At 46.1% G+C, this 26,707-nt stretch overlaps 2 protein-coding genes across 9 annotated transcripts; both read right to left on the reverse strand.

Moving 5' to 3' along the window:
• Positions 1-501: 501 nt before the first annotated feature.
• On the reverse strand, positions 502-17,335 carry LOC6725563 (histone acetyltransferase p300). Of its 4 annotated transcripts, none has more exons than XM_039297320.2 (13): positions 17,194-17,335; positions 16,331-16,915; positions 15,850-16,218; positions 11,712-15,767; positions 11,357-11,646; positions 11,125-11,282; positions 9,469-9,549; positions 8,129-9,077; positions 7,763-7,993; positions 7,463-7,693; positions 6,995-7,392; positions 5,439-6,921; positions 502-5,163 (listed from the first exon to the last, which is right to left on the reverse strand). In XM_039297320.2, exons 1-13 carry the CDS (start codon positions 17,246-17,248, stop codon positions 4,270-4,272), a joined length of 9,780 nt encoding a protein of 3,259 aa, XP_039153254.1. In that variant the 5' UTR covers positions 17,249-17,335; the 3' UTR covers positions 502-4,269. The 4 variants fall into 4 exon arrangements, with proteins under 4 accessions (XP_039153254.1, XP_039153252.1, XP_039153253.1 ...); XM_039297318.2 differs by having other exon boundaries at positions 9,469-9,579; XM_039297319.2 differs by having other exon boundaries at positions 11,712-15,785.
• Positions 17,259-21,825, reverse strand: LOC27206353. 5 transcript variants are annotated; one of them, XM_016172793.2, is made up of 2 exons: positions 21,675-21,825; positions 17,259-18,815 (listed from the first exon to the last, which is right to left on the reverse strand). In XM_016172793.2, the coding sequence occupies exon 2, from the start codon at positions 18,319-18,321 to the stop codon at positions 17,611-17,613; it is 711 nt and encodes a 236-aa protein (XP_016038700.1). In that variant the 5' UTR covers positions 18,322-18,815; positions 21,675-21,825; the 3' UTR covers positions 17,259-17,610. The 5 variants fall into 5 exon arrangements, with proteins under 5 accessions (XP_016038700.1, XP_039153261.1, XP_016038702.1 ...); XM_039297327.2 differs by lacking the exon at positions 21,675-21,825 and adding an exon at positions 21,327-21,428; XM_016172795.3 differs by lacking the exon at positions 21,675-21,825 and adding an exon at positions 20,183-20,573.
• Between the last annotated feature and the right edge of the window lie 4,882 nt (positions 21,826-26,707).

The following is a 26,707-nucleotide window of genomic DNA, read 5'->3' on the forward strand; positions in this document are numbered from 1 at the left end:
ATTTCATAATTTTTATTTAAATTAATTTATTTTACACTTTCAAGCAAAGTATTTAGTTAATTACAATGTTGTTGGTTTTTTATTTTGTTGTTTTTGTTTCGCTTGGTTTGCTGTGATTTTGGATCAATACGACAAAAACAGAGGGGAAATAATGTAGGAAATAGAGATTGGTAGAAAACAATAATAATATTAATATTTATAATCATCGTAATAATAGTAAAAAAAATATTTATATATATACGTTTAATCATACACCCGTGCAATGGATGTGCACGAGTGTGTGTGTTTTTTGGGAACTTGGGGGTGGGGGGTATTAAATTAATGAAATCTGATAGAAAAGTTAAAGTCATCTTATTAGCTTACCTTTCGCACTATTTTACAAGTAGGTATTATGTCATAACGGTTTATCATTATCATTTATCGTTATCGTAATCATTAGCATAAACATTATCGTACTCATTATTATTAATATTAGTTATTAGTATCAATCGTTTTCTTTCGTTTTGTTTTACCATTTCATTTCTTTTCTCTTGATTTTTTGTTTTTGTTGTGGTTGTTGTGTTAGAACTAGTTTTTACTAAGGCTTGGTTTACTTTACACTTGACTTATCTATCCTTCGCATCCTTTGTGTTTTTGTTTTTCTTTTCGTTTTCGTATTTGTTATTCATTTTCTTATTTCCCCTCTCGAGTTCTTTTTTTGTGGGTTTTCTGTGTTTTTGTTATAAGAAATAACATTTTGTATGCATAATAATAAACGCGTTTAGCAAAGTGCTTCGTCTTCGGTTAATGTTTTTATCTTGTGGTTTTTGTTTCTTTTTTGCATTTCCTTTGCATTAAGAATAAATGTTCATTTATAATTTACAAGTGTTGGCTTAACTATGTTATATATATATATATATATATATATATGTATATATATATTTCCCGCTCTCGTGTGATCGATCGTACCTATATATGTATATAAATGTGTATATAGCGCGGGTTTTAGACTAAGGCTTAAAGTCTAGGTATCATCCGGTTAATGCGTTTTGTGTTGCTTCTAAGTTTTCTGGCTTTCGGCGTTTTTACTTCCGCTTTCTTCCTCTTCATCATCATCTTCATATATAATTGTAATCACAAATAGTTTTGGAATATGCTCTCTCTTTCGTTCGCTGTTTCCTTCGCTCTCACACACAAAACGGTTAAAAAACGATAATTGATGTGTCTTTGCCACTCGCACTCGCACACTCACTCTCTCTCTCGCTCTCTTTCACACACATAACTTTGTTCATTGCTGTTGACTGTGTGGGGCTTAAAAAAAACAAAAACAATTTGCAGAAAAGAGACGGCAAGCAGCTCTTTCTCTCCCTCGCTCTATCATGATCCTTCTTATTTTTGGTTACTATCGTGGGCTTAATAAATAATTAAACGCTGCGCCCGCTAAGCCGATAACATATTTTCCGTTATTTTTTGTGATTTATAAATTTTGCACCAGCACGCGGCGACTGCGTTTTGAAGGCAGCGTCTTGTTATCGCAAAATTACCGATCAACGATTGTCGATAATCAATTACCGATCATTGTTCCATACGTTAAAAGTACAAAGGCATTCGGCGGCAGAGCCCAGTGACTTGAGTATGTTTTCGTTTCTATATAATAATATATATTTAAAGTTGCTTTATTTTAAGTTTTTGTTTTTTGGTGTCTGTTTAATGTTTTTTTTTGTTTTTTGATTGTGTGCAGCGCAGCGTGGGTTTCGCATCCTTCTCGTCCTTATATTTTTTGTTATCGGTTTTATCGTTGGCAGGCGCAGCTTTTTTAGTTGGTTTTCCCATTTTTTTGTTTTTGTCTTTCGCTTAGCTAAGGAAACTCTGCGCGTTTCGTTTAAAAACACTAACTAAAAGTATATATCCCGATATATATATATGTATTTATTTGCCATATGTGTGTGTGTGTGTCGCGGTGTAGATCGATCCTTATATAAACGATATAACCGATTGTTACGATATATGAATATGCTCGGCTTACGAACTAGGCATTGGATTTTACCAACTTTCGCGTACGAGTGACCTACTACACCTATCAGTAAGTAATCGGTAAATATATATATACTATTATTAATATGTATATATATATATATATATATATATATATATATATATATTTATATTGTGTTTACTTGTATTCGTATGTTTGTGTGTGTTGGGTATTTACAGTTATGTTAGTTACTTGCTGATGTCGCAATTGAAGGCATTTTTATGCGCAGTGAATAAGTATCCTAGTATCTAAAATTTACAAAATCCTCTCCTGCTCATCTACTGTCTCGCTCTCTTGCTGTCTCCTGTCTCTTTCTGTTTCTTGGGCGGCGGCAACTGGTAGAATGAAAACAGTTTGAAAACGAAAACAATAGCTTCCACATACCATCTTAGATGTACGACACAAAACAAAAATGATATATCCGATTAATAAAATAAACCCAGTTAAAAACTACAGGCTACGTCTAATAAATAGTGATAAACCTAAATCTCGTTTAAGCCTAAAAGTCTATAGCCTAGATGGTATTTGTTTTATTTTAGCGTTAATAAATAGCAATCAATCCTGCGTACCCCGTTAAATATCCTGCTGCTTCCTGCTTTTGAGACAAATGGGGTTCCTGGCGCTCCCCTATATCCTTTACTTTTCGCTATCACAAAATCAAATACTAAGTAAAACGTCAAGTTATGTACACATAGATCGAAAATTAAATGAATGTAATAATCGAAGAATTAGGAACGCGCACAGACACACTCGCACGCACGCACGCACTCACACACACACAAACAGGGGGCGGGGTCCTTAGGCTAAAATCGTCCTTAAACAATATAAACAATCAATCGTGAACAATTTGTTAGAAATTACAACACTAATTTGTTGTCCTACGTATGCATATATGTTGTAAATGTTAGTTCCTTAATTAGTTCAAGTACCCTAAAACTGTTTTCAAAGCATTTTGGCTATTGCTATTTTGTTGCACTTGTTAATCATCATACTCCTCTTTCGTATCGCTAACCCGTCCATCCTACTCCTCTGCTCATCTGTTTGGTGTTTTGTTTGCTACTATCGTATCCTGATTCTTGATTCTCCTAATTGCGTTCTCCTTCTCCTTGTCATTCTCGTTCTCGTCATCGAACTCCTCGCCCCATCATTTATACTTATTGTTGTCTGTCAATTGGAAGTGATTTTTGGATTTGGATTTCGATTTTGGGCTCAGATGAGGTTAGGCATAAGTATGAGAATTCCCGTTATCAATTTCAATTTCGAGTTCGATTTCGATTCCGATTCCGATTCAGATTTAGATTTAGATTCAGATTCTTATTCTGCTGTTCGATCTGTGTATAAAAATATGTATTTACTCTATGCGTGTTCCCAATTTGAAGCTCCTATAAGGAGCACTTAATCAACTTCCGATCGCCAACAGGCACATGTTCACTATAGGCTATATATTTCTTGTGCGGATGCGGATGCAGATGCGAATGGTCGGGAGATTTGGGTCGCGTCGTTGTTGTGTTTGTTGTTGTCGCCATCGGTCAACTGGCTTACAACACTACAAGGGTACAAAAAACTTAATTCAACTTTACAACATGCTATATCTGGTCTGGTCTGTCTCACAATCATGACAGACTTTCAACAGATTTGCGAGTTGCGTTTGCTTTCTAGTGGCGGAGTCACGAAATAAATAATGTTACTTAACTAAACATTCCGATGTAAGTCACTAAGGAAAGGTTTTTAGCTTTCGCTCAACGTTTTAAACGTCGTCACATCGAGATGTCTATCTGTAGCTCCTTCTCCTAATCCCGATCCCTATGCTTTTTTTCCTATATCTGCTTAGTGGAATCGAAGGAATCGCATTCATTAATACATGGTGTGTGTGTGTTTTAGGGACATATGAAATATATGATATTATATATTTGCTAAATCGCGGACATAAAATGGAAATCGAATCATAATGCTCTGTCCAAATTGTAATGGTGGGTCATCTTAATCTACAGTACACATTAGGCGCGATAGTTGTTGTTTTAATTATAATAATATACAATTATTTGTGGTGCCGTGGTTTTCAAAAAAAAAAAAGATATATGTTATTAATAGTTGTTAATTCGTTTAACACACACTGGTTATCCCTGCCGGTTGGTCTTCGTCGTCATCCTGTCTGCGGCTACTGGACACTCATTCATTCATTCAGTCTAGCCCTAGCCCTCTAGCCACGGCGGCTACCAACCATTGTAGCTGGTGCTGCTGCTGTTGTTGCTGCACTAGAGTCGCTCCACAAACTTGGTCAGCTGGTCGGAGGCGTCGGGCAGGGCTCCTCCGGCATTGCCGACACCCACGTTGCCGACGTTAACGTTAACGCCAACACCGACACCGACACCGACTCCGACGCCAACATCCTGCGGCACTCCTGGCAGTGGCGACTGATGATGCATGCCATGATTGTGCATGCCGTCATGCGGTGGTCCCTGCGGCGCCGGCGAGTGACTGCTCATCACATGATGCGGCGAGGGCTGTGCCCTAGGCGAGGCGGAGGGAGCAGCACGTGGCGATGGAGCCGAACGTGGCGATGGCGTTGGCTGCGGGGAGCGAATGGGCGGCGATGAGCGGGCCGATTGCATCAGCTGCTGCTGCAGAGAGTGCGGCGTCGGCGGACCCATCACCTGAGCATTGGGTCCGCCCACCACCGCCGACGGATTCTGGGCATTCGCATTTGGCATCGCCACCTGCATCATCTGCTGCTGCAGCGGTTGCTGTTGCTGCTGTTGCTGCTGCATACCCGGCGGCATGCCAACGCCCATCTGCTGTTGCTGTTGGCCGGGTCCTGGTTTCACGCCCACACCCACTCCGACGCCCACCTGGCCCTGCTGCTGTTGCAGCATATTGGAGGCAGCGGCCGCATTCGCCATCGAGTACTGATCGCCGCCGGGCACCGTGCCGGCTCCTCCGGGCACTCCGCCCACACCGACAACGCCGCCTGCACCACCAGCACCACCTGCATTGAAGTTGCCCGCTCCACCTCCGCCACCGGGGAACTGTTGCTGGCCGGGGCCAGGTCCCGCTCCGCCCATGTGCGGACCACGCTGGCGCTGCGGATACGGTGGCGGGTACTGGCTCATTTGCATGTAACGCATCTTGTTCCAGTTTTGGTTGGGCACCTGTGTTGAGGGTGGAATGTTTTCTCAGTATAAAATGGATAATCACAGGGCTAACAAATAATAATAAAAGTAATAACAAATGTAAAAAATAATAACAAATAATAAGACAAATAATAATGCAAATGGTAATAAAATAAGACTACTAAAAATTGGTTAACTTAAAGACTTGACCATATCACTTTAGATTTAAAATTGCTTAAACAGAGAATATAATTTAGAATTAAAGTTTTAAAATAAAAAGGCTCATTCAGGGACTATTGTTTCTGGGCACTTACCATTCCTCCCTGAGTGGAAACGCCTGGCGACATGTTGGGCGGAAGACTTTGCAGCATGCCCAAGGCATTGGGCATGTTGGGCATGCGCGTGGGAAGTCCAGAACCTGGTCCTCCGGGTCCACCTTGTTGCTGTTGCTGCATGAGATTAACCTGCTGCTGTTGCTGCTGCTGGTTGGGATTCATCTGCTGGGGACCGCCGGCGCCCTGCTGCTGGTTCATCATGTGCTGCATCTGCTGTTGCTGCATCACCTGTTGCTGCTGCTGCTGTTGTTGCTGCTGCTGCTGCTGTTGAGGATTTTGCGGTCCGTTACCAGCCTGCTGCTGCTGTAAGGCTCCACCGGGGCCAGGAGCTCCTCCGCCCGCATTGATCTGCGACTGCTGGCGCTGCTTGATGATCGCCGCCATGATCTGCGGATTCTGTTTCAGTATGGCAAGGATGTGCTGGTTGCTCTCGTTGGTGGGATTGTTCTTAATCTTCTGCATAATCTGGGCGAGTTGTTGGGTATTTAGACCGCCCCCAGTTGCACTTCCACCTCCACCTCCTGCTCCGGGAGATGGACGCACCCCGCCAACAGTTCCGGCCATTGGCGGGGCTCCCATGCCCATTCCCATTCCTCCGTGCTGTCCGCCGACTGGCATTTGACCACCTCCCAGTTGGTTGGGTCCGCCCAGTCCGCCCATCATCTGTTGCTGTTGCTGCGGCGGTATCAGATTCGTTTGCATCACCTGTGTGGGCTGGCGCATGCCGCCGGTATTGTTGGCATAGCGGGCTTGTGGGTTGCCTCCGCCGGGATTGGCACCTCCGCCGCCGGCTCCGCCACCGCCCCACTGATCCATGGACATCAGATGATTCACATTCATTCCGGGACCGGAAATGGGGGCACCCGGTGTATTGCCACCACCCGAATTCAGTTGATTAACACCCACTCCACCAACGCCTCCGACGCCAACACCACCGACACCTCCAACTCCAACGCCCATGCCACCAAGTTGATTAACATTTTGGTTGGGTCCTGCGCCGCCCATTGGACGATTCATTACGGGCGGCGCCATGGGTACGCCCTTGCCGAAGCCACCGCCATGCGAAACCTGCTGACGAGCTGCCTCTTCCTGGACCTGCTTCACCACTTGTAGGACATTTGGCGACGGCGAGTGACCGCCACCTGGTTTCATACCTATGCCTGGTTGATGCGGATGTGGTGATGTCATTCCACCCATTCCACCGACTCCCGCTCCTCCTGAAACAGGCGATGGAACTGCCACTGTAGATGGCGACATGCCACCCGCCCCTGGAGGTAGTATACCCGCCTGGCCGGGGATAACCGGTTGGCTAACTGTCACACCGGACATGCCCACCACGGGCACTCCTCCAGAGACGACGGTCGGACCGCTTACTGCAGCTGGGCCTTGCAGAGCCGCTGGAGCTGTAGATGTACGCGACATGAGCGCCACACGGCGACGCAGCAACTGCTGCTGCTGGAATCTGGGTAGGAGAAAGAGAGAGGAGAGACGGTTAAGATTGACATAAATAAAACTGTTAATCCATGCAAACTTACTTCTGCTGGGACTGCTGCTGCTTGAGCTTGTGCTTGATGTTGGGACAGAACGGCACGGGGCACTTCGGCTCCTCACAGTTCTTGGCGTGGTAGCAACAGAGTGCGATAAGCTGCTTGCAGATGGGGCATCCTCCGTTGGGCTTGCGTTTGCAGTTCTTCGTGTGCTGGACGACGCGCTTCATCTTCTGGCACGATGGCAGGCGGCAGTTGGCATCGCGACACTGGCAGGCGTGCACCAGCGATTGGATGCAACGCTGGACGGATTGCTTGCGGGCCTCCTGCGGATTAGCCTGCTTGTGATCCGCCAGCGCAGAGCCGTCGTCGATGTCGAAGCCGAGCTTCTCCATCTTGTGCTGATGGCCAACCTTCTCCTTGCACACGATACACAGATCGAAGTCCTGCGGAGTGGAGGAAAACAGCGTCAATTTAAATATTGTACAGAAATGCTTCTTTGTGTCCAATACTCACATCACAAACAGTACAGTGGTAGCGCGTCTCCACGGCCGTCTTGCAGTGGTTGCAGGTGTAAACGAACTTGTCCTGACCCTGGTTATGCAGCTCATACAACATGGACAGAGTGGAGAACTGTGCGCGCCGCAGCGACGAGAACTCAAAGTGCTTGTCGCGGGCGAGGGTGAGGAAGGCATCGCGTCCATCCATCAGATCGCATGTGAGCAGCGGATCGGGATCCTGGATGGGCTGTAAAATTCAATGGCAAGTTAGTCAAGCTACCCAAGGATCCTCAGGAATGAAGTCATGCACACTTACCGCTAAACTAGCTGCCGACTGCGCCGAATGCAGACGGATGACGAAGAAGACCTCCTTGTGCTTCTCCATGGTCGCATATATCTTGGCGGAGAGATCGTTGCCCGACTGATGTTCGTTGGACTTTTTGCTGTTCTTACGCTGCGCCGCTTTCGATTTGTTCGACTTTTTGGCCTTCTTCTGGCCCTTCTTTTTGCCATCGCCGCTGACTTCGTTCTCCTCGATTGAGAAAAGCTGCAGGAGTTAAGAAGAGATTACGTTAGATTTGAAAAACAGCTTGAACTACAACTATGCAGTAATTTGCATGATTATAAGGAACACGCAAGCCAATTGCAATAATAGGCAAATTATTCCCGTTTAACAACTTACATTTGCCGCAGCTGCTGCTTCCGCGGCCTCGGCCTGCTTGCGCTTCTCCTCCTCCTCCTGGTCCAGTTCCTTGATGCTCTCCTCCAGCACATTGGGCCAGAAGTCGCCCTCAAAGTAGGGCAGCTCTGCGGCAGAGCCCAGTTTGTCCTCCATCGCCTGCTTCAGGATATCCTTGTAGTCCTGTATGATGCGCTCGATCATGCCCTTGTCAAGCATCTTTTTGTACCACTCCTGCAGGCGCTTGGGCTTGGGTATCTTCTGGTCCGTGGGATGGCAGTGGAAGATGTAGTCATCCCCCTCGGATGGCGGACAGGCCCAGATATGGGCCATTGTGTAGCCCAGCTGTTTCACGTAGTCCATGTAGCCGAGCAGAATTTCGTGATATACCGCTGTACGGTACTGTCTTGGCCGGAAGAAATGAACGGAATCCAAATAGGCAATGTAAACACGCCGCGTATTCGGCGCCGGGCACTCGGATCCATACTCCTGAACGTGCATGCCAAAGAAGCACACATCGATGCCGTCCACCTCCTCGAAGGCAAAGAGGGCTTTGGCGCGATATGGGAACTCGTTCATCATCTCGCCCTGCTCGACGAATCGTCGACGCATGCCGGGCTTCACCTCTACACACTTGTCCGATGAGCTGACCACACGAATGTGCACCTCGCCGGCACCAGCCTCCTTCTTCTTGAGGAAATTATTCACCCGCGTCTCTATGTACACGCCCAGCTTGGTGGTGGGCAGGCGTTTCGCATTGAACTTGTTCTCCTTCCGCTTTGAGTTCTTCTTTTTCAGGCAGTTATCGCACACGAAGCCACCGGGCCAAATTGAATCCAGCCAGAGCACGCAGATCTGGTGCTGTTTGCGTCCGCACTCCTGGCAATCGACAAACGGCTCCAGTTCGAGATGATCGTTCTTCATCTCCTTGAACTGATCCTTTTTGATTTGGCTGGATAAGGGAATGGTAATGGGTTTTGCATCATTTATAATCTTATTCATCTTACTAATCTATTGAAACCCATTTTCATAAATGGCCCGCTTTGAATATCATCTTCTGGGTTTATAATCAATTAAAACCAGGTTTGAATGTTTACAAAATATTAAAACGAAATTCAAATATAATATAATTCTCAAGAAGTTTATGTATGGAATCTTTACGCTCATCAAATTATGATGATTTACTTATGAGCAAGTTTTAAGAACTTTTGTATCTGGGAGAACATACAATTAAACTCATCAATACTATGATAATGTACTTAATTATCTTATGTATCAACTTCCCTCTTTTATTATATAAAAATCTTAACTAAAAATGGTATATTCATCGGTTTGGTACTCACGTTTGCGATTGCAGTGGATCGTCGCCCAGTGTGACCGTATCGCCCTGGATGTCGTTAAAGCACTTTTGGCAGTAGGTGTATCTATTTGAGGCGACACCGTATTCCTTTAGACTGTTGATTTTTGTTCGATTGTTCGATTGCGTTTGTTTTTATTTTGTTTTTTGTTTACGATTTTAGTTCATTTATGGGCGAATTTTGAAGATGGCAGCCAAAAAGGGAACACAACAACACAGGCGTGTGTACAGGTGTATGGGTGTACAGGTGTTCGGATGTACGGATGTACAAGTGTGCGTGCAAGCGAGATGGTTATATGCATTTAGTCAATTGCGAGAGTGTGTGGGTGGTTTATTTTTTTTGTTTGTCCATGTTTTTGTTGTCACACACACACACACACACAGAGATTTACAATTTAATAAAGACACGCAATAATACAGTTATGAGGTGACACATATTAACAGGTATTATATTATTATTTTTGTTTTTGTTGCAGTTGTCGCCGGGGGAGAAAAGAAATCAAAATAAAAGAAAAGAGAAAGAAAGGAAGAGAAACAAAAAGTGATTTGGATTAGAATTTTTGTCACATTAATACAACATTTAAGGGGTACAATCAATATCAATATAGAGGCTCTAAAATCCCTCGAGTATTACGATTATTAATTACATAGACAAATCGGGATATATTCTAAGCAATTTTACTATACACGATCTGTTTTACTACATTTTTTGTATGTACATACAAATATGCATCGGGTAATATATCAATATCTATAAGATTGTTTTACTTCTATAAGATTGGATCTCTCTCTAGTTCTAGTTTGGACTTTAAAACAGATCTTGCATTTTAAATACCAGGAGAAAAAAAATATCCCAAAAACTGTTTTCCATGTTCGGGATATTTAATCTCATGAATAAATTCCCTGTTTTTGTTTCGTTTGGCTCGGTTCCGACTATTCGAAAAATGTGCAATGTTAAACCTTAAGTCGCATTGCGATGGATTGAATCAAAACTATTTAATGGCCATGTAGGAGATCAGGAAATGCAAAAAGCCTCAGCAAAAGCGGCGATTTCAAGGGATAATAAGAGTATGTGCTTATTTGTTTTAGTTAAATATCTAAAGATATTATTACAAATTTTCCTTGTGCAGCGTGATTTTATCTAATTTTACACAGAAACATTTGCATTAAATCACACATAGAAAACACAGTGGAGAAAGGAGGGATAGACAGGAGGATTAAGGATCAGGAATCAAATCCATGAAATTAGTGCACAAAACTGACTTTTTATACGGTAAAGATACTAAAAGCAGCCATCGAACATTGATATTGGATCGGTAATTAAGAGCAAGCAGTTCATAACTAAATCACAGGACCTGTTGTTCTGGCTTTTTATTTTTTTACACAATTTCAATACGAGCCTGAATTTCGTCTGAAAAAGGCCGAAACAGTCCTCTGATTTTTCAATACTTTGAAGGACTCGCTGAATGGGAACATTCGTAAACGAGCAAGCGGTTTAACTAAATTACATTTTACATCAAACAGAGAAACAGAAACGAAACGAAACGAAACGGAGCCAAGCAAAGATCCTCGACTGGAGAATATGTGGGTCTCGAATGGAGGATCATCGGATCGTATCGAATCGAATCAGATCAACACATACCTGTTCTGGTAGCTGTAGTACTTGGCATCCCGCGGAATCGTGCAGAGCTGCTTGCCGTAGCAGCAGAGCACCTGTGGATTAAATGTGTACTTCCTGCCGCAGCAATATCCCAGTGCCTGCATCACAGGATCAATCTCCGCCTCAAAGACTTCGGAAAGCTAATGGGTGGATAGGTGGAAAAGATACATACTATGAATCCTTTGGGGATCTTGTCGTATGACAGCGCTCTTACCTTTGTGCAATAGCGATAGACCCGCGATGTTTTGCGATTATACAGCCAGGCATTGTCGAACATCAGCCAAACGTCGTCCACATACTCCCAGGGATCACTGTACTTTCCATTCTGGATGTTGGTGCGTATGGTGCCCAGGTCCATGGGCTTCTTAACGATCTCAAAGTAATCGGGAATGCCCAGCGCCTGGGGATCAACTGGGTAGCGAAAGGGCACGGATTCGGGCTCCTGCCTGTAGAGCTTCTCTAGCGTAGGCAGGAGAGCGGTGCGCAGTTCCTCGGGATTGAATTCTGTATGAAAGAGTAAGAGAATATTAAAATGTGAATTCCTTTCACTGCGAAAAACTTGTACTTACGGCACTTCTTTTTCTTGTCACCCGCATTCGGTGCCAGTGGCTCCGGTACGAGTGGTTTCGTATCCGTCTTGGGTTTTATGTCCACAGCACCGCCTGTCGCTCCGCTATCGTGCGCACCATTGATGTTGTCCTTGCCGCCGCCAACACCACTGCCGCCGCCACCTTCGCCATGATGCTCTCCGGCTGTCGATCCTCCAGCCTCGTCCACATCCATGGCTTCCGTTTTGATCTTCACCTCGCCATCGAGTCCCTCCTCCGTCTTGATCTCCATTTTGATCATGCTGGTTCCGTCGTTGTTCACATTCTTGCCCTTGCCACCACCCGTCGAGCAATCCATCTGCGAGCTATCGTTATTTCCGCCACAGCTGTCATCCATAAACTCCTTCTTGATATCGTCATCTTGCTTAATGGAGTCCAGTTTGCCCTTAGAGGCCATACCGCCGGCATTTCCACTGCCACCACTGCCGTTTGTATTCTCGCCGGATGGCGAGGGCGTCTCATCATCGTTGTCTCGCGCCGCAGCCTCCAGGGCAGCCATCTGAGAGGAGAGACTGCTGGAGCTGCTCATCATGCGACTGCTCGAGGATGTCGATGTGGTGGTCGTCGCTCCCGTTCCGCCTCCTGCCGTTCCTCCAGACATGAGGAGCAGTGGATTGCTAGCGGGCGTAGTGGATGATCCGCCTCCTGCATTGCCACCACCACCGCTGCTGGTGGCCATCGTGGCCGATGTAGGAGTCGATACCGAGCTGAGTGGTGTACCCGAGCCCGCCGAGGAAGATGATGACGTGGAACTTGCACCCGCTGCAGTTGCTCCACTGCTGCTATTGCTGCCACTGCCACTACTCGCACAGGTGGCTGCTGCTGATGCGGGCGTACTGCTAGCCGCTAATCCGGACGCACTTGTCGCCGGCACTGGGGAGGCGGGTATGTAAGGAGGCGTACCCGGCCGATTGCTCAGCGGCTGTTGCATTAGGCTGCTCACCGAGGGCGGGTTGTTGTTAGCACTACTACTATTATTATTGTTGGAGGGCGTGCCAATCGACGGGCCGTTGGACAGGAAGCCAGGTGATGGGCTCGGAGCTGAAACCGTCACATTGGAGGCGGATCCTCCAGCTCCCGGCGCTCCAGCCCCCGCATTCAGGGCTTCCAGACTCGTGGGCGTGGGCGGCATATTATTCAGCACACTGCCAGGCTTCTGTTGTTGCTGTTGCTGACCTTGCTGCTGCTGTTGCTGCTGCATTGGTGAGCTAAAGCTGTTGCTAGTCGCCTGCTGCTGCTGCTGTTGTTGTAGAGGTGTGGCATTGCTAAATGGCGACTGCGGCAACAACATTCCTTGCTGCTGCTGCTGTTGCTGTTGTTGCTGCTGCTGCTGGTGAATATGTCGTTGCTTCATGATCTCGCTCAGCTGAGGATTGGCGCCAGTGCCGCCGTTCGCATTAATGAACTGCTGCTGTTGCTGCTGTCCTGGCACCGGACTGGTGAGCACATTGGTCGTCTGGTAAGGCGAGAGCGCGGGATTGACCACCATGCCACCGGGACTGGGTCCTGGTGGACCGACCAGTATTTTGCCGGCTCCAGACCCGGGTGGTTGTTGCTGCTGTTGTTGCGGGAACTGCATGCGCTGTTGTTGCTGCAGGGCGAGCATGTTGCCACCGGGCGAATGACTGCGCATGGTAACCATGTTGTTGGTCACTCCCACGCCGACGCCCAGGCCTGCTGCCGTCTGCTGGCCCAATATCCCAGGTGGTCCTTGTGGACGCAGCTGCTGCGGCGGCATCACACCGCCCATTGGACTGATGCTGGGATGGATACAGCTCTGCAGAGGCTGCTGACCCTGCTGCTGCTGTTGTTGCTGCTGCTGTTGCTGCTGGGGCAAGACAACACCGCCCGCTACGCCAGCTGCACTGCCTGCTCCGCCAGCCGCTCCTCCAGCCACTGGATTCGCAACGCCCTGCTGCTGCAGCATCATCTGCTGGTGCTGTTCCTTACGCTTCAGACGCTTCTCCTCCAGCTCCTTTTGAATCTTGTAGATCTTCTCGGCCAGCAGGTGATAGTACTCCGATCTGGACTTGGCCATTTCGTACATGTCCTTCTCGACCTTTTCCGCGTATGAAACGAGATTATGCATCCGTTTGTCCTGCATGGTCGTGGGATCCGAGGTGGGGAAGATGGCCTGCACCAGTTTGTGGACGAGGTGGTTGCGCAGATCGGCGGTCACCGATTCCCGCCAGTCTTTCTCATTGTCGCCCGGAGGTCCAGAGTTTCCGCCATTGCCACCGCCGGCACCTCCAGCTCCACCGCCGGCATTCTGGCTGGGATTGACCGCATTACCACTGCCCGTGGTATCGGCTGGCATCAGGACACTGGAACCGGCTGCCACTTGACCACCACTCGCTCCGGCGCCCGCTGATGCTCCGCCCGCTCCTACGCCATGGCTCTGCGGATGCACTTGGGCCACCTTCAGTTGCTGCTTATCGTTGGCTCCCACGGCTCCGCCGGCTGCTGCACCACCGAAATTGGTATTGCCAAAGCCACCGACGTTGACAGAGAGTGGTGCTGGAATGTTGCCACCCAGCTGGGCGGGATTGGGTTGCTGCTGTTGTTGTTGATGCTGCTGTTGTTGCTCCACCATGGTGGCAAGGCCACCGCGTCGTCGATTCTGGCCTTGTTGCTGCTGCTGTTGCAGCATTTGTTGCTGTTGTTGATGCAGGCTGTTAACATCGTTCGGCAGAACATTTGGTCCACTTGGGCCGCCGGGACCACCTGGTCCCAGGACCCTGACGGCCGGCTGAGCGCCTTGAATGCGAATCACAGGAGCCAAACCCTGCTGCTGCTGCTGTTGCATACCACCTGCTGGCACCGGCGATAGTCCAACTTGGCCCATGCCATCGAATCGACGGAGTTCTTGCTGCTGAACCTGCTGCTGGTGCACCTGCTGTTGCTGCTGCTGTTGGGTCAATTGTTGCACCATATCCGCAGGCGTTTTCGGCGCACCCGGTGCACCGCCCGCTCCCTGCTGCTGGGGAAGAACTATGGCAGTATTTTGGCCACCTCCCGGTGCAACCTGCTGTCCCTGCTTGCCATCCACCACCAGACCCGTCAGATTGGGCTGCTGGTTCTGCTGCTGCTGTTGTTGTTGCTGCTGCTGCTGTTGCTGCTGAAGATTACCGCCTGCTCCAGCCGCTCCACCACCCGCTCCGCCGGCACCTGGAGGCGCACCTCCAATTCCTGCCGGTCCGCCTCCTGGCGGCACATTCGCATTTTGAAAAACCGAATGATTCTGCCGGAAGGGATAGCAAATGACGCAGCCACTGTTTGTGCACGTTTTGTAATGCAATAGGATTTGGCGCGAGGAGGCACAATGCTGCATGGTGCAGTCCTTGCTCTGTTTGCAAGTGCCCATGTGGGCCAGCACGGATTTCATCGCCTTGCAGTAGTTGACGTTGCACACTTCCCTGTTCGGATTCAGGTTCTCCCTGCGATTGCATTTGTGTGCATGGAGGAGCAGCATCAGTTGCTGCTGGATCTGTCGCTTACGGTCGTCGGGCACATCGCGATTGGCGCCACCAGGGCCGCTAGATTGCACGGCGCCACCGGCTCCGCCGCCTGCCACTGCCGGCACGCCAGCAACGGTTCCTGCATTGGCCACAACGCCTGCTCCTCCGATTCCGACTCCCTGCTGCTGTTGCTGCTGCTGCGAGGTGCCAGGCTGCTGTTGCTGCTGCTGCTGGCCGGGATGACCGAGCAACTGGTTTGGTTGCGGAGGACGCGGGCCCATGGCTCCGGTTTGCTGCTGCGCCAGCATCTGTTGCTGCTGAGGATTCCCGCTTACCAGCTGCCCCGTGGGCCCTGATCCATCGCCGCCGAGTGTGGACATGGGCACCACTGTGCCAACGGGCCGATTACCCTGCGGCATGCCCGGTACGACGCCGCCTCTTTGGGCCATCTGCTGGGCGAGAAGTTGTTGCTGCTGTTGCTGCTGCTGTTGCTGAGGATTGTTGCCACCGCCTGGACCACCATACTGACCCACTCCGTAGGGCAGACTGTTGAGTTGAGCTGCAAACGGACGGAAATCTTACATTAGCCATCGATTCAATTCCATGCTGGGAATGCACGAGATCTGGAACTAGAAACTCACTCATTTGCATGTTCGGATTCTGCATGCGTGGTCCTCCGCCACCAGGCCCGTTTCCTGGCCCACCAGCTCCTCCAGAGGCACCCATGAGATGCGGGCCACGAAGCATATGCTGTTGCCCCACCATGCGTCCCATCATTGGGCCGTTCTGCATATGCATGCCTTGGTTTGCGGTAACGGCTCCTCCGCCGCCAGCTCCAACGCCTCCAGCTCCTGCTCCAGGACCTCCGGGTACTGAAACGGCATTGATCATTCCACCGCCGCCGCCGCCAGGCTGCTGCTTAAGATGATTAACCATGCCGCCCATGCCGCCGCCAACGCTGTTGGTCAGCACCATGTTTCCCAGATTGCCCTGCGCAATGGTGTTCATGCCTGCGGAAGATATAACAAAATTGGGGTTTTTAGATAATTGTTGCTATATAAATTTACTTGCATTGCTTGGATAACCTTGGATATCAAATTACAAGGAGGAACGATTACTCACCTGGTATGGCGTTCATGCCATTGTTGCCATTATTCGATATTGACATGGGCATTGAGTTGACCATACCCATCTGAGTGCCCACCACCTGCTGCATGCCACCCTGGTTGGGTGACTGCAGGTTGGGCGACTTGCTGCCCAGCTGCTGCATCCCGGGCACCACCATGGCGCCCTTTTGGCCCTGCTGCTGTTGCTGGAGTAGGTGCTGCAGTTGCTGGTGCTGCATTTGACTGATTCTGTTGCCCGCTCCTGAGCCGTTGCCACTGCCGTCGTCGCCACCCGTTCCGGATCCGTTGCCGCCGCCGGCTCCGTTCATCTGGGAAGGCACAACGCCGACGCCAACAACACCGCCGACACCCACATTGACTCCAACACCGACTCCGCCTGTGCCAGAGCCGGGTCCTTGGGCTGCCGGCTTGTTGGGTCCTCCACCGGGATTTGGGCCGGATGTGGGGTTTGTGGTTACACCGGAGGCGCCGCCACCTCCATTGCCACCGCCTGCTCCGCCGGTCAGCTGATCCGACCAACCACTGTTCGAGGACACCAGCTCATCGGGCAGGTTCTCCTCCAGAAAGTAAGAGATGTCCGCTGGAGGAAGATACAACCGAATTGTTTTTAGTAAGGCTTTTTGAAATCCGTAAATAATTAAGAAACCACTCGGTCTCATATACCTTTATACACACATTAGGTTAAGTTCAGAGGAATTGAGTGAATTGATTCCTTTTGGAACCAAAATAAATAGAATGATTAAAAAAAAAAATTATATCCGTAAGAAATTTATAAATTTATCGTAAAAGTAAAAGTTGTTATTCACAAAAAAAAAAAAAAAACAATTGGAAATCGAATATTTTGGTTTCGGTACTCACTTGGATCCATTTTAACCCGCTTTTGGGGCGGTTCGTCTAAGTGATCGGCCATCATATAGAATTAGTTTGATTCTTCCGTTTCGGACGCACTCGAATCCAAAAGAAAAAAACAAAAACCCAGACGAAAAATTTTCGGAAAATCTGAGTTTATAAAGTTTTTCTGATTTTTGGTTTTTTTTTGTTTTTCACTTTTTTCCCTTCTCCGAGCTCCGTCTATGTTGGAGCTCGATTGTGTACTGATTCTCGTTATTGGAACTTGTCAAATCTTAATCTTTTGTCACCTAGCACTTTGACAATTGTTGCACAGGTTGTTTGATTGGTTAAGTGTTTAGTGTTTTAAGTTGTAGATTTCTTGATTAGTTTGGACACTTTGCAACACACGCATGCACGCACAATACACAACACACAAAGAGGCACTCAAAAGGCGTGGCTGGCGAGGATTGGGATTTGGTTTTGGTATTGTTGGTGTTTTGGGATCTTGTAATCGATGATGTTGGCGATGCTTGCACTTAATGATGATATTAACGCTGCTGTTCCGCTTTTTATTGCTAGGGATGTGGCTTCTGTTGTTGTTCTTGTTGCAGTTGTTCTTGTTGGTTTAGATAATTCCTTTGCTAATTGCCGCTGCAACGACAGCAACAACGTAGCCGGCGCTATCGTCACCGCAACGTCAACGGATGGAGCTGACCACCACCACGTCGTCGGACCTGTGCCCGCTGATCCTGCTGCTCCCACACCCACACCCACTTCCACTCCTTCGCCTTTTCTCTCTCCTTCTGCCGCTTCCGCTGATCCTGGAGGATCGCGCAGCCACCACCGCCTTCTCGTTGCGGCGCCGTTGAGATCGTTGTCGCCGCCACTGGCGCTTTGGCCAGCAGACAACTTTTCCACCGCCTGGTGCTCCTTCTGCTCCTCTTGATGCTTGTTCTTATCCTGCGTCCACTTGACCAGTACCTCTTCTTCTTCTTCTTCAACTTCTGTCCTGCGCTTTCTTAGCTGCAATTTATTGTTGTTGCTGCTGCTGATTCTGCTGTCGTCGTTGTTGTGGTTACTGCTGCTGCTGCTGCCGTCGTTGTTCTTGTTGTTGCAATTGTTGTTTGTCGAACAGCAGCAGACACACGCGTGCATTTTGTGTTGTTGGGCCCCAAAAACACCAAAAGTTGACCTTGGCTGGGCGGCTCTTGTTATTGTTTGTTTGTTTGTCTGTTGTTGCCTGCCTGCCTCCACTGAGAGAAAAATAACGGTTCTTGCTTTGGCTCTCTCCTCTTTCTCTTCCTTTTCTTTCTGCCTTTTTTTTCCGCTATCTTACATATTTTACGTGATCTGTTTTTGGCGGCTTTTTGTTACACATAAATAAATATATATATATATATATATATAGATATTTTGACCATATATTATATATGTTTGTGTTTAATTTTGATTGCACTTGATTCGGTTATCGTTTACAATTAATAAGGAAAAAAAAAGCAATTCACATTGTTGGCTGTTGTTGTTGGGTTTGTTGTGTTTCGGTTTGTTTCTGTTGCTGGCGCGCTGCTGTTGTTTTTGTCGATGCTGATTTTGTTGCTGCTGCTGCTGCTGCTGCTGCCGACGTTTGCCGCTCTAGCATTACACATTAACTGCAAATGCACAAGAAGAATAATACGCAGCCTATTAGATTATGTTGAATGGACGAACACACACCGCACACAAATCGAAAGCAATATTTATTTATTTTCTTCTTTCTTTTTTTGTAATTTAGCCGCGCGCGAGTGGACAGTGAAACCGAGGGGAAAATGGAAACAAAACGAAACTAAAATGCGACGAGACGTGCCGAAAACGGGGCGAAAAGGGAAGAGTACAACGAGAACGGTACCGAGAATTCTCTCGGTCTCGTTGCACTCATCTGTGTGCCGCTTGACGACCACTCACTCTCTCTCTCTCTCTCTTGTCTGTTCTTGCCTCGCAATTTTATTCGCCAATACTACCAGCGCTGTACTCGCTATTTTACTCGCAGACGTGTGTATTGGCTTCTCGCTCTTTCGGCGCACACCACGAAAATGAAAATAATAATTTCATTTTGCCGCCAGTCCCCGAAAAAATATGGAAAACAAGTGCCGTCGTTGGCAAAAATATACTTTGAAACATGCTTCAAATTTGTATGACAAATAAATTTTTAGAAACAAAATTGCACACCTTTGCAGGTAATAAAAGGCAGAGCACTGCTTAAAAGAATTAATTGAAGTATCAGCCAGTTGCGGCTGTGCTCTATAGTCTAGTTTATAAATTAAATGGCCGAAAAAGTGGCCGTATTTTGGTTTTGCTTCCGCATTCGAGCGGCCATCATATGAAATTCAATTTGTTGGGGCGGCGAGTGGCGAGTGGGGTGCGAGCGGGATGACACTAGAGTGCAGTGGGGCTGGCTGACAAAAGCTTTCACACACTCACGCACACACACATTTGGGGTTTGGGGCGCGCGTACAGAATTCTCACAGCGACGCCAACGCCGTTTTCACCACACAGTTACACACACGCACACTTCGAAAACAGCCAGTTCGTGCAAGAGCGAGCACGAGTCCGAGAGAGAAAGCGTGCGATGGTATTAGTGCCAAGCGGCATTAGTGTGCAATATACACACGACGGTAAACGGCAACGAGTGCGAGGAGCATTGGAAAAAGAAAGAAAAACAGACGACAGAAATATATTCCATTTTTTTTCTGTGTTCGCTCGTCGTTTTCGTTTCGTTTTCTTCTTCACGTCGTTTCAAAGTTTCTATTGCAGAAATTTTTTGTGTTGTCTCCGTCAGAGCGTTTTTCATTTTTCCCGGCCCACACAAAAATCGCAAAAATAATTGGCGAAAATACGAAATTCAAGAAAATGCCGTAGAAAATTTGAAAAAAATTTCAGCCCGATTTTGGCCGGTATTTTTATTTTTCCACAGTCACCGATTGCCACGCACTAAATTTCTAACTATACTTTGCAATTTTGCCGAATTTCGGTTTTATACCATATATTTTTCACATTTTCCGGCGATTTTATAAAAATCCCACAAACTTTTTCGCAACACTAAAACAAAAAAATTTCAGTCCGCTTGTGTTAATCGTTCTCCGAGCCAAAAATGTTTTTGCTTCAGTGTGACCGCGGCTAGCCGTTGAAATACACCACCGAGCTCGGAAATACACTAAAATTGACTGTTTAACACAACACGCGAGTGGGCTCTCGTCGCTCTCGCGTGCTGTTGGGCCGCTGTTGACGTACTGTTACGACCCGAAATCCATATAAATGCCTCTGCTAGCAGTCTGTTGGCCCCGTAACAGCTGTTAGCCGCTGTCCGAACACTGTTTTGCTCTAGCCCCTCGCTCTCTGCGTCGGCGAGCCCGCTCACGCCATGCGCTCCCTAAGAGCCGATACGCACACACGCGCACACATATGGCGCGCCAGATAACGAACCAGCGAGTCCAGAGATGACCACATGATGACGGTGACACATTCGCCGATACTTTTATGCGGTCACTTGAAAATGCGCACAAAGAAGTTTTGTAAGAAACATCTTTGGTTGGAGACCAACATCATTGTGAAATGAATATTCTTTGCAGCGTTTTTGAGATCGAATAGGTTTTCTAAAAAGATGTTTAATATGAATTAATAAATCAACATCTTGAATGGGTGCAGTTGTTTAAAATATTTTGTTTTAAGAAGTATTTGTAGACATTAATTTTTAAAATGTTTGTCCATTGTAAAAATGTAGTTCAAAGTTCTTCAAAAAAAAATGAAAAAACTATTTACAGAGGATCACGTAAGTAATCAAGTCATTGGATTTGCGCATCTCTGGTGGGCCCAGTGTGAGCGTGTTTTCCGTTCGCTCTTGCCGCGAGAGACAAAGAGAACGTGAGTGAGAAAGGGGCAAGCCGAAAAATCAGCCGCCGAAGGATACACTATCGTTGTCCTTGTCCGACGAACCGGTGGTCATGCAAACAACGCACAGAACAAATTAATTTTCAAATTGTTCAATAAATGTCCCACTTGCTTCTTATTTTCCCCCCCTTTTCGCTAGCGGAATTTTTGATTTTCTTTTGGGGGCGCTCTTTCGTTGACTTTTCGAGCACTTTTTCGATTTTCGCGCGCTGTCGAACGGCAGCGTATTTATTTACAATTTTTTTTGTTAGCGGCCGCCGTTGTTTGTTGCACATACACAGCGCACACATATAAGCTTGCACTCTGGCACACTGATGCACACACACCGACACGTTGTCACCGAAATGAACGGGATGGCTATATGAATGGCTGGCGGCCGGTATGTGAGTGCAAGCGAGATACCGCGATTAAGACTCGAACGAGACGGGTCAGCGAGTGATTCCGATTCTCTCTCTTTTGCGATTGGGAATAATGCCCGACTTTTTACACTAGATGCGTTGGATCTGGTTATTTAATTATGCTATTTTTCTCAGTATATCGGCAATTGGTTTCATTAAATTTGCCGCAAAGTAAGCAACACAAACCGATAGTTAAGATCCGACGTCCCTGCTGCGCCTCGCGTGCACAATTTGCGCCAATTTCCCCCCTTTTCCAGTTTTTTTCAACCCAGCACCGCTCGTCTCTTCCTCTTCTTAACGCTAGCATTCGTACGCGGAACAGTGCTGTCATTGTGGCCGCTGTGTAGCTAAAAAGCGCAATTATTTATTATCTAGCTATCTTTTCGGATATTATTGTCATTTGCCTTTAATCTTGTGTATTTATATGGATAAAAACGTGCTATAATAACAATGCAGAAAGAAGAACTGGAGAGATTCAAAACTGCAAAATAATTGGAATATAAAGTTTAGTTTTACAATTTGATAAATCTCTATTGTAAGTGGATTATAACATAGATTAGAAAACAGTCCAAATCAAAATACTTAATTGGAACACAAATTTTGGTTGTACAATTTAGAAAAATGAGCAATACGCCTATTTTGCATACTATTTGCTGTTTACAAGTGGAACATAATCATAATTTTCAGGTTCAGGTTACGCATATGTAGGCGTAAAGAAATAGCTATATTTGTAGAAGTGCGTATGCACTTTATAAAAAATTATCCTACATTAACGTAGTTTATTTGCTTTAAAACCTATCTGAGATATTCCAATAAGGTCAGTTGAGTAATACAATGTAAATAATTTGAAATAATATTGTAACTAAATACGTCCATAATATTGTAGAAGTCCGGCTGAAAGCCCCAGCAGCTAAAGCCGATATCTATATAATTTAAGCTCTTGTCTACAACGTTCTAATAAATAAATACAATGCAAAATTTACCTATTGAGGCAATACATTTATTTTATTTTTTATATCATCGATCATCTACTGATTTCTTTCGGTGTAGCGCCTAAGCTCTCTGTGAAATAGAATTGGCGCCACCTAGGTTAAGAAAAGAGAAACAGTTGCCTTTAGTTGCATAACTTCCCGCTAGATGGTGTTGATAAAGCTATAAGATATGGGTAGGTGTCATGGCTATTCGCTCTTTGGGTTATTGTATTCGCTGTTTAAAGCTGCGCACACAAATAATATTTTAGATTTAATGTAAGACAATTTGTATAAATGAAAAACAACAAAGTGTGCTTCGGTATTTTGATTTGATTTATTTTTACAAAGTAGGCATCGAACATAATTTTAATCACAAGAGACCCGACCCACAAGCAAAAACCTCAGTCCTACTTTTAGAAAATTTAGAATAAAAAAGAAAACACGAAAATCAAATGAGGAAAACCAACTAAAAAAAAAAAGGAACATTACAAAAATCTATGAAAGTGAAATATACGCTACCTGTTAAAGTGTCACGAGACCGCGCAATAATCTATATGGAGGAACTGGTTACTGGATTCTCATGCGCTGAAACGCAAATATATTCGAAAAATATCCCAGAATCCAAAAAGTGAGGTAAGTTGTGCATAGAATTAAAACTAAACTTGAAATTCATAAACAAATTCGATTTATTTTAATCGGCATACAAAACATTATTTCTGTATTTCAGTAAGCAACTGCGATCCGCTTTGTTAGATATTAAATAAATATTTGTATTTCCACCGACTAAACCAAAGGACAATGGAGTAGCGGCAGGATCTAAGGACACCAAAGAAAAAAGAACAGCGAACGCTCAATTTGGAATCGAACCAATTAGTTGTCCTTTGTGCTGGCACCTTTGTCGCCTGGATTTCGCAAATATCGTTTTTTTCCCATGGACCATGGCCCATTTGCCACTGTTTTTTCGTTGGCCATTGCGGGTCCTGTTTCGGAGTAGAGGATCCTTTTCGATGGTTTTCTCTACCCACTTTTGAACCGTGGAAAGAGCGCAGCGGGGCGTGCGGTGCAAAGATCAGAGGAGCGGCCCGCCGCGGGGCGCCCTCAACTGATGATCATTTCGACACCCCATTTATGCGGCGTCCTTCGGTTCCATTTGGCCCGCTACTGTATCCATACACTGCTAGAAAAACGATGCATATATGTTCGCGTTCCAAATTTATTGTATATATATTATTATTAAACATTATTATATATATGTATATAATATATATATATATATATATATATTATTATAATATATATATTATATATATGTATTATTATACTCTAGTTTGTAATCTTTTCATTTTACCCTTCTAATATTTTCAGTAATATTTCTTTTAATTATTTTCCACATTCCGCATTTCTGGACTATTTTTTCGAGTGTTGCAACAAGTGGCTCGAGTTCAGATATCTGGATATTTCTTCGGTTCGGCCAAGTGATTTCCAGGGAAGTGTTAGGATCCCCTTGTTTCGGCACTCTTTCTTCACCACCCCCCCACCCCCGCACACACACACACACACACACACACAATTTCTGCCCCTATTTAGGGGCTGTAAATTGAGGCTGTTGACATTTTTAGTGCAAAATGGTTTCCGAGGAGATCTCTAATATCTTGTTCGCGGTTGTAACCCCTCTGCGACACACGCTTCTTAAAAGAGCACACAAAAAACACGAAGAGTAGAAAAGGAACACCACACACACACAGGGGAGGGAAATATTTATTATTGAAATTAAAATTTATTGTTTGGTGCTATTGTTTTTTCTCAGTTCGACTGTGTGTGTTTTTTTTGCATCGTTGCCGCTTGATTAGAGAATTCAGTGGAAGTCGTCCAGAGATCTCGAGATCCCGAGAGATGGCTACAAGTGCGCCGCGTAAAGGTCAAAGGGGGCGTGGCACGACCTTGCAATGTGACCTGAGTATTGCGCAATCTGTCGATCGATTCAGTTGGTTATAAATTTGGATATGTGTGGATGAGAAGGGTAAAGAAAATCGGGGGCGTTTCGTGGATATGCTCAGATGAATTTCTTCACCATCTGTTGCATCTCGTGGATAATGCCAGCAAAAAGATACATATATGGGATATGGAACGGATGGTCAATGAAAAATGATTGCACTGCATTTGAATTGCAATTCCTGTATTCAAAATCAAACTATTTTGAAGACCAAAGGTTAAATGCCATAAAACAAAAGTCTGCGATTGTGCAGAAGTCATAGATAGTTAGCGATAGGTAGGGGTTCAGATACAAGAAGAGATATACAAAGTCAATTGGCGAAAAAACCCCGGAGATTAATCTAATCTGCGACGAAGAACGGGCCGAAGACGCTAGAAAGGCCAAAATATTTGCAGACAGTGAAAGGATTTAGATGCGAAAATCCCCATAAATCCAATTAACACAAATCTGCATAACGGGTTAAGGTTTAGGCTAAAGGATTACGAGGCCCATGCCGTGCACCCAGCAATTTCAATTGAATACTTCTCGATCGCTCACTACCTGGCCAACGCCGATTTGCATATAGATATATGTATGTACATATATTCATATATCTGACTTTCTCTCTCCTTCGGATTACCGCAGACGATCCCTTGACTTTTCCTGCTAAGCGATCGTAAAACGTGGATTATGCATTTATGGCACCCCGCGGCAGCGTGGAAACCACCCAGCCACCCACTCAACCACCGGCCAACCGAAGGCCTAACCCACAGGACCTTTGGTCAGAGGGTGCGGTTTAATCCGAGACCACCAAAAACCGATGGGATGGCCATATAGCTGCACTGCGAGAAAGTAGCAGTGGGTTCGGCATTGCAAGAATGTAATGATAATCAAATAGGAAGGGAAACTCTTATATATTTAATTCAACTATTTATTAACACTTTAAATAGAATAGATTACTTTAAAAAACATTGCTAATACAAATTAAGTAAAAATTTATAGAAACCAAAAGCCACTCTGGCTTCTCTCAGTGCAGCGAAGAGATGTCGCATTAATCCGCCAAAGGACCGCGATCAGGATCAAGAATCAATAATTACGATTCAGGCGTAACCGAGTCGGGGGCTAGGTAGCAAAACAAAACGGTGTAATCCTGACTCCGAGCCCTTCTTCGTCCGCCCTTCGGGATTAGTGGCGATCCAGCGAGAAATCCCGCGGATGAGGAGCTTTGATGCGGCGAAGTCAAAACTTTTCCAGCTTAAGCCCAGCTTAGTTGCTACTCCATGATCTACCTGACATCGCTGATCTGCAGATCCGCTGATCCCACGCCTTGTTTGGTGGGCTCGTCGCGGCTAATCAATTGATTATCGCCACGGATCGGTTGGGAATGGATCGAGTTGGTTGAGATCTCTTAGCTGGAGTCACTTCCTCAAAATAGATTAGTCTTCAATTTTCACAATATTTGGAGAGATTTGCAAACATCCAGGCGACATTCAGTTCACTGCTTCCGATTTATTGGAATGTGCATATATCATTAAAAAGCGGCTTTGGTAAATCTTATAATTGGTAACATTTTTATTGAATGTCTTTTTGTTTATATATCTAGACATATTTTGGGCTCCATTTACTTTACATCAAAACCTTATGTGGCCCATAAAAACTGCCGGCTTTTCTTCCATTGCGATTTTCCAACTTGACATGACCTAGTGGTGCAAAAAAGTGGGCGTGACTTTGCGTGGGCGTCGAGTAGATATGGGTATAGTGGGAACTTTCCTTGCTGTTGCTGCCGACTTTTTGCTAATTGATTATGCGGCGACGTTGTGGCCCAAGGACAAGAACCAGAACAAGAGCAAGGACACGGACTCTAAGGGCCAGGAGGCGCAAGGGGATTGTTTCTGCAAAGGAGGCTAGTTCGGCGATGGGAACGGGGGAGGGTGGGACAGCAAGGGGAGGGTCTGGGCTGGGCAGACGGTCTTCGAGTCTAGTTGACTTCAGCATTGTCATAAATCTTCGGTAGCCAAAAGGGGCAGAGGAGCCAAAGGGCGGAGGGAGGAGGGAATCGGGACAAGGAGGAGACTGCCAGTACGAGACAGGCTCCTCGTTGTTGCCCTGCTTGCCTCAATATAATTGTATCTTCCGTTTCATTACATGTTGCCCAGAAGTGCGGCTGGTACCCTGTAAAGCCCAAGTTGGGCATAATCGACTTTTATGTATTCTAAAATATTTAGTTAATATTCCAATTGTTTGTATTGTAACAAGCTACTTATTCACTTACGAAT

The sequence above is a fragment of the Drosophila simulans genome, chromosome X, assembly GCF_016746395.2.
Source record: "Drosophila simulans strain w501 chromosome X, Prin_Dsim_3.1, whole genome shotgun sequence".
Lineage (NCBI taxonomy): Eukaryota > Metazoa > Arthropoda > Insecta > Diptera > Drosophilidae > Drosophila > Drosophila simulans.